Source organism: Argentina silus (genome assembly GCF_951799395.1).
Source record: "Argentina silus genome assembly, chromosome: 9".
NCBI classification, from domain to species: Eukaryota; Metazoa; Chordata; class Actinopteri; order Argentiniformes; family Argentinidae; genus Argentina; species Argentina silus.
Genome location: NC_139663.1, coordinates 3,872,250 through 3,879,749, shown reverse-complemented (window position 1 = coordinate 3,879,749; position 7,500 = coordinate 3,872,250). Strand labels below are relative to the sequence as shown.

At 46.9% G+C, this 7,500-nt stretch overlaps 1 protein-coding gene across 1 annotated transcript in view; it reads left to right on the top strand.

Annotated features, from left to right (window-relative positions):
- Positions 1-7,500, top strand: part of pdgfab (platelet-derived growth factor alpha polypeptide b) — a 21,480-nt gene that overhangs the window by 20 nt on the left and 13,960 nt on the right. Inside the window, exons 1-3 of the mRNA XM_083677325.1 lie at positions 1-647; positions 1,497-1,593; positions 6,432-6,551. The exon at positions 1-647 is cut by the window's left edge and continues 20 nt beyond it. Coding sequence (XP_083533451.1) covers positions 585-647; positions 1,497-1,593; positions 6,432-6,551 — 280 coding nt within the window. The 5' untranslated portion in view covers positions 1-584. The remainder of the gene's footprint in view (positions 648-1,496; positions 1,594-6,431; positions 6,552-7,500) is intronic.

Genomic DNA, 7,500 nt, shown 5'->3' with positions numbered 1-7,500 from the left:
GGGACAACTTTTCTGAGCTATTTTCTATGCTCTATTTTTCATTTTCTGTGAGGACGTAAACCTTGGATTACATTATTCTAAAAGGACGCACTTTTTGAGTTATTGAAATGACATGGATTTTATAATCTTATAAATAATATCATTTCGCTATAGGTATTGAAAATATCTGTGAACAAGGGGAACTGTTGCACAAGATTTCAAAACTGTGTAGATTCAACATATATATATTGTATTATTGGGTCAATAACAAGTGCCATGCGTGTCAAGTTCTTCCCTTGGGATTGTCCTGCTTTTCTGATCTGAGGAGCCATGACGACCGGTCGTCCGACCAGCTTCTGTCAACGAGAGAGGGCTTGGAGCGCCGGGCGCACACGAATGTGAATTACAGTACAAGAGTCAACTTCACACCACTCCAGATAGCAGAGTTACAAGTGCACGGAGTTTGACTGTGTGGCCGCTGAGAGGTCTACTCACACGGTTCTCTCCCCGAGGGATGGTTCTGGATTCTCTGCGGGCAGGAGCGACTCAACGGCTCCTACACAAAACGTTTTTCTTGTTTTGGGGGAAATCGAAATTAAAGGGAGATGAGAACCGCACTTTACTTCTTCCTGCTCTGTACATCGTACCTGCTGCTTGCCACTGCTGAGGTAAACACCATAAGGACATTCCTCAACCACTGAGACGGCCTCGAATGGCCATGGTGGCAGGCAGGCTAAGCCTTGGTGTCCCCTGTCACACACTGGCGCGAGGGTCCTATTTGTGGGGTTGAGTGTGTGTGCATATGAGTGTTGGGGACTTGGTCCCACTGTGCACTGAGCGCGCATTTCTCTTTAAGTGGTTACTGTACAGCAGTCATTCTTGTAGAATAAACCACTTGTAGGCTCAACTCTGATTACCCTCTCTAATACAAAGCATAGCTTTAGATATGTATTTGTATTTCGATAATACCAACACTTTTATTTCTATTTAAAATAGACTTCGGGGTAAAGAGTTTGCAATCAAAACAGCAACAGTTGCATTGCATGCTTTTGAAAACCAACATTGCAACTGTGCCCGCTAAATCTGTAGCCTAAACATAATCCAGTTATTTTTGGCATTTGCACCAAATCTGTTGTAGTAGGCTGCTAGAGCCAGCTGTAAAAAAGTTTTGGTTGAGTTAAACGCTTTCATGGGAACCGCACTTGGTGATATAAATAGGCTCTGTCTCTGAGAGAGTGAACGGCTTGCCCAGCTTGAGAAACGCTGTATCCGCAGCAAGTGCAAGTGTAGACTATAGCGAGCGCCTGTGAACAAGAGTTGAACATGCAGACTGCAGTTGGCACTCACTTGAGACATTTTTCACTGAATTGATCTGAAATAGGTCCAGTCATTGTGATAATAGTTTACAAATTCACTTAATTGTTTAAGCACTGAAACAATGCATAAGCCTTAGAGTCTTTTGAGAATCACTTGACACATGTCTAACCCTTGTTTCTTGTTGATTTTTTGGTCTCAAGGAAAGAGAGATCCCACAGGAGCTGATCGAAAGGCTGTCCCACAGCGAAATCCGCAGCATCAGCGACCTCCAGCGGCTTCTGGAGATAGACTCCGTAGGTAAATTCTGCCTCTTGTTACTTTTACGCACTGAACTTTGCTCCAAAACTCACTGATTGGACTACCAGAAAGTGTTTACTTGTGTGTTTATAAGTGTTATGAAACTGACAAGGAGAATGAATTATCATTCTGTATCTATGAAGGTTGCATGCAACTTGGTCATAATATATATTGGTCTACGATAAGCGCAAGCAATGTTGATTGCACTTATATTTAATTATTTCACGATTCAGCGAATGGGGCACTGGGGCCAGTAGACTTGCCTCGTGCTAAACCAGTATGCTAAACCAGTATGCTTAACCAACTGTTGCTATGAAATGAATGCACTTATCCCGCTGCTCTCGGCGCCACGCGCGTAAAGGCGCAGCGCCCCGCCGGTGACATTTGCCGGGGATTCGGTGTATTAATGGCTCGGTTTAATTACATCATTGGAAACAAACAAACATGCGACACGGAGCGTGGTCAGGGTGTCGTGCAGGAAATTGCTCCCGGATCTTTGGTCTGGAGGACTCGGAGGGGGGCAGGTTTGAAGTAAAGGAAAGTGGCGCAGCCCAACTGACTAAGCAACACCCGAGATAAGTGCGCGTCTGTACTGTAGCATACTGTATACATGTGACATTGGTGGACTTTCACTGCGGTATTTATTTGCCTGGATTCTTTCAGCAGTTGTCACGTCACCGCAATAAGCTGGCTTTATAGCACGGAGGGTGCCAGACTGTAAGCTGTAAACTGAGAACGCAGAACGCAGGCTTGGCTTTCCTGCTGCGGTCGTGATTCTTGGAGGAGGAGGTTCTCCTCTTATCGTGGGGTTCTGTCTCTCTCCTTCTCGCTGAAGGGCAGATTAGGTTACAGGGGTGCGCTGGCACAGGCTGTTTGCGTTCCCATGAGCCTCTATTTACACAGGCACTCGCCATATATCAAATATGGTGTGTTGATGGATATGGGTAATTACTAAATTGGCCTTAAACACCTGTATTTGTCAACTGGTATTCCTACCTTCATAGGTCATGTAATCAGTTGTGGTTGCATTTATATATTTCTTGGTTGACTTTCAAAGAAAATGATCTCACACATTTATAGTTTATCCACATTTCCTACAGGGAAATGAAATGTAATGAATTAGGACATTTCCTCTTTCTCCCCTGATGGTTATAAATGGCTAATCACAACATTGGCCTCTAATGCCTGTATTTATGTACAGTACAGATCAACATAATAAGTCATCACTAGTGAATGGGTTTATGGAGATCCCTTATCCTTGTTGTTGTCCTCATGTCCCGTTGACAAATGACTTTTTCCCTACAATGCAGATCATAACAGATTGTGCTTGAGTCTAAAATAAGTCCCCAGGGGATGGCTCTAGCATGAGAAGAGGTGTTTATAATTGAATTAAAATGCCTGCCTTCAAACAGAGGAATGCTTTCCGGGGGTAACAGTAGTACCCTGATTATTATTACCAGAACATAAATCTGTCTGGATTCCAGACTGCTGGGCCTGGCCAGTAAAAGACTGGTGACGCCAGGGGTGTATTTTCAGAGCTTTTGTTGCGAACGGCAGGACAGTAAAGTTACCGGGGGACTGTACAGGGGCCTGCCTGCCTGTCAGCTCCGGAGAGAGAGAGAGAGAGAGAGAGGAAGAGAGAGGAAGAGAGAGGGGAGTTAGCTGACTCCCTGCTGATGATCCAGCCATACTGATTTGAGGTTTATGGTTGGCTGAAACAGTTGGTTGGTCCTTCAGCCCATGGTGCTGAGCCTTCATATTGGCTATTCCAACCCAGCGTACATGACTGAGGTCCGGCCCAGCAGATAGGGTTTCTCCCCCTGGGTCCCTGACTATGTTATGGAGGGATGTGTCAGTGTCATTGGAAGTGCCAGAGGCTTATCTGCTAGTGTGTGTTTTATATAGGCTTGCCGTGTTGAGAATAGGCTCAGGAGAGTGTTGGAGACCTACAGGGAGGGTAATGAGTATGTGTGTGTGTGTGTGTATGTTTATGTGTGTGTGTGTGTGTGTGGGTGTGGGTGTGGGTGTTTGTGGTTGTGTGTGTTTGCATGCATGCGCTCTCGTGCGTGCGTGTGTGTGTGTGTGTGTGTGTATGTGTGTGTGTGTGTGTCAGTTGGGTGAAGAGAGCAGAGTGATGGTCTCTTCAGACAGGGTGACAGCTGAGATGACCTGCTGAAGTCTGCTGACGGTAGTCTGGCCCCCCGGGGCGGTATTCTATCTCAGACCCCCTCTCTCTGCTGCTCTCTGTTCTGTTCTTATCTCTCTCTTGAAGGACTTTGACAGAAAGTGGAACCTGACTCTTGACATGAGTCTGAGGTGGAGAAGGAGAGGGAGTATCTGTAGCCTTATTCCGGCACCTTCGCTAGAATGGGAGAAGGTTGTGCAACCATCATGGCTCTTTACTGTACCTACATTTGGCAACCTTTCATATTTACACCCCCCAGGCCCATAGAGACATCACCTCCATGACCAGAACACATTCTCCCTCCCATCCTTCGTGCCCTGTGTACGATCTGTCAGTTCAGTAAGGAAGCAAGTAGCATGTTGAGGGAGACTGAGGGGAGGAAAAGGGAGAGCGAGAGGGAGAGAGAGAGAGGGGAGGGAGTGGAGCGGAGTCTCCTGGCTAACGGAGGGAATCATTTGCGAGTCGTCAAAGACGGTGATTCGTGGCCGAGAGACGTTCTTCTCCTCTTCTCATCCCGACTGAGGACGATTCAGGCATGTCGTGTCATTACTTCCCTCTCACCTGGAGCAGACTGGGGGTCTCTTTCTCTCTCTCTCTCCCCCCCCCCCCCCATTTCTCTTTCTCCCCATTTCCCTTCATCTGTCATTTTTTTCCCTTTCTCCTCCTTCTCACTCTGTCTATCCCTCTCTCTCCCTCGAATCACTCAGTATATCCATCTCCCTCGCTCCCTTCCTTGTCTTTCTCCTCCACCCTTGCTTTCTCCATGCAGGGGGAGGGGGAGGGGGGGGGGGACAACAACAAAAAGGTCCTTTTGTGACGGGGGGGAAAAAAGGAGTAGTCAATCCATAAAGGACTCCTTTATGTCTCCTCTCCTTTTCTCTCGTCAGCGCTCTGACATGGCCTGTCTACGGGTGGCCACCGGCGTGACGCCCTCCCTGGCAGGAGAGAGAGAGGGGGGTTGAGGGAGGAGAGAGAGAGAGAGAGAGAGAGAGAGAGAGAGAGAGAGAGAGAGAGAGAGAGAGAGAGAGAGAGAGAGAGAGAGAGAGAGAGGGGAAGCCTTCGTTGCGCACTGGGAGTTCTGTCAGTGACCCACAGCGTTAAAAGGTTGTTAGGTGGAGAAATCAGGCAGCTGTCACAACGTGTTCCTCTGACAGGGGGGCAGAGAGGACAGTGTGTGTGTGCGTGTGCGTGTGTGTGTGCGTGTGTGTGTGTGTGTGTGTATGTGCATGCAGACACATGACAGAATGATACCTAGCGCCTTGTGCTAAAGTGCAGGGAGTGAGCCCAAGCAGAGGAGGTAAACACTTCCTTTATGGGGGAACTCTCTTTCTGGGTCAAGGCCTTCTGACTGACTGGGTGACAGCGGGACGGAAACTCCCTGTCTCCACTCTCACTCCTGGGACAATATTTGGGTTTGGGCTTGACAGACCTAGGAAGACATAGCATCCAAAAGTAAATCAATAGACAAACAAGAGACAGAGACCTGGTTTAGGTCAAGAAAAGCCCCTTTAATGACTCTCGTTTGACTACAATGGAACTGGACAAGTGGAGTGTTTGTGTTTACCCCACGGCTTTGTATCCTGGTTTACACAAGGCTTTTAAGTTGTTATGAGGATAGTGAGTTGAGTGTGTGTGTTGTAGTCATACAGGTATACCATACCTAACCCACCTGGGGTTAGTGGACCCACCTGCTTTGCAAACAGTCTCAGAGTCCCTTAGTCCCTGTTCCTTGTGGGAAAATACTGTATCATAACAGCTTTTATGGTTTTACAGCTTCTTTGGCACTGTACTGTGTTCGCTGGTCATTCTGGGTGTGGACCAAAACAAGCATTCTTTATAAGATGACCATGATTGGAATAAGCTGAGCTGGCTACAGTAGTCTGGAGTTATGAGACTTAAGAACCCAGCACTGTAGCACAACAAAACATAATTGTACTACTTTAAGCCACCGAATTACAAAAAAGAAAAATGTTCACGTAATTAGAGATGTAAAACCGTTAATTAGGCACTTGGCTGATGGGAGCTGATAACCACCTGTCAAATGGCCACTTTGGTGCCAGCCTCTGTAACAGCAGGGTTGTTTTCAGTAAGGTGGATGACTAAACTACTGTAAGCCATGACATTCCTGTTGGGAAAGTTCCTCCTCAGTGTTTAGTAGTGAGTGAGTGAGGCTGACACACACACACACACACACACACACACCCACACACACCCACACACACCCACACACACACACACACACACACACACACACACACACACACACACACACACACACACACACACACAGCATGTCATTACTCTGGGGCCCCGTACGAAATGCTCCGTCTATACCATATTTACAACAGGGCTATGACATCATCAGCCGTCTGCCAAGACAATGAAAGTTGAGTTAACCCATTACGGCGGTGACTAACTGTGGCGTTATTTGTTATGGAGGAGGCCCATAAAAAAACATCAATAGGAAATGACACAGTCTTCTGGTGAGGCCTCCCTCGCCACCTACCACAGGGTAATTCACCGCCATTAAACTCCAGTGGCTTTTTAAAGAGTTATTGTTTATATTGTTAAAACTGCTTTTGGTGGAGTGTGCGCTCTCCCTTTATCAGTGTGTGACATTGAATTAACATAGTTGCCTTCTGTTTTTGATGAGGTACGGGAAATGAGGTCGTCGAGGAGACCAAGCAGCAGAAGCATCATAAGAACTATTCCCACCACGGCTACTCAGACCTGAAGAGCTCCCAGGTCCACAGCCGGCGCAAGAGGAGCATCGGTGAGACCGGAGACCGTCTTGCTACACAACACAACACAATGACACACAACACAACACACACAACACACACACAACACAGCACAATGACACACAACACACACACAACACACACAACACAACACAATGACACACAACACAACACACAACACACACAACACAACACAACACAATGACAGACAACACAACACACAACACAACACAATGACACACAACACACACAACACAACACAATGGCACACAACACAACACAATGTGACACAGGACAACACAACACAACCCTGGACAGTACTACATGTTACTTTACCTCTCACTAGGACACGTTTCAGTCTGCTCTGTAGAAAGTGTTCAGGGCATCAAACCTCATTATTTAACACCCATTTTCACACAAAGGCAGCAACAAAAATGTTGGAACGAAAATGACAGGGCTGATAGTTTGAGGAGCTTTATGTTGGTGTTGTGTACTTAGTGAACTGTAATGAAGACATACATGAGCCCAGCATTTACCCAAGCAATCATGGGAGATGACGGCGGTGGAAGAGAGAGAGAGAGAGAGAGAAAGGGGGGGGATTCTGAAATCGAGACCTATGATTGGCTGTGGCGTGGAGATCTAAGGCACACATGTCGGGAGAAAAATGTATCCTTAAGCGAGGAAATTCCAGACATTCAGAGTTCATGTCACAGCTCGTCAGGCTCTGAATCAGATTACCTGCTGAAAGCGCCATGCGGTGCGAGATCTCCAGATCAAGCCCCTGGAGAGAGTGGCGGCCTACAAGTAGTGTGTCATGTGTAGCGTGTGATGTGTGTTTAGCCTATTGGTTGCATGTTCTCAGCGGCTCTCAATCTCGACCTAAACCACCCATGCTCTTACAGTAAACCCCCGAGCATGACCGCTGTGGTTATGGTCATATTGGATGCATGCCTGTACATCCAGAGGATGAGTATAATGTAT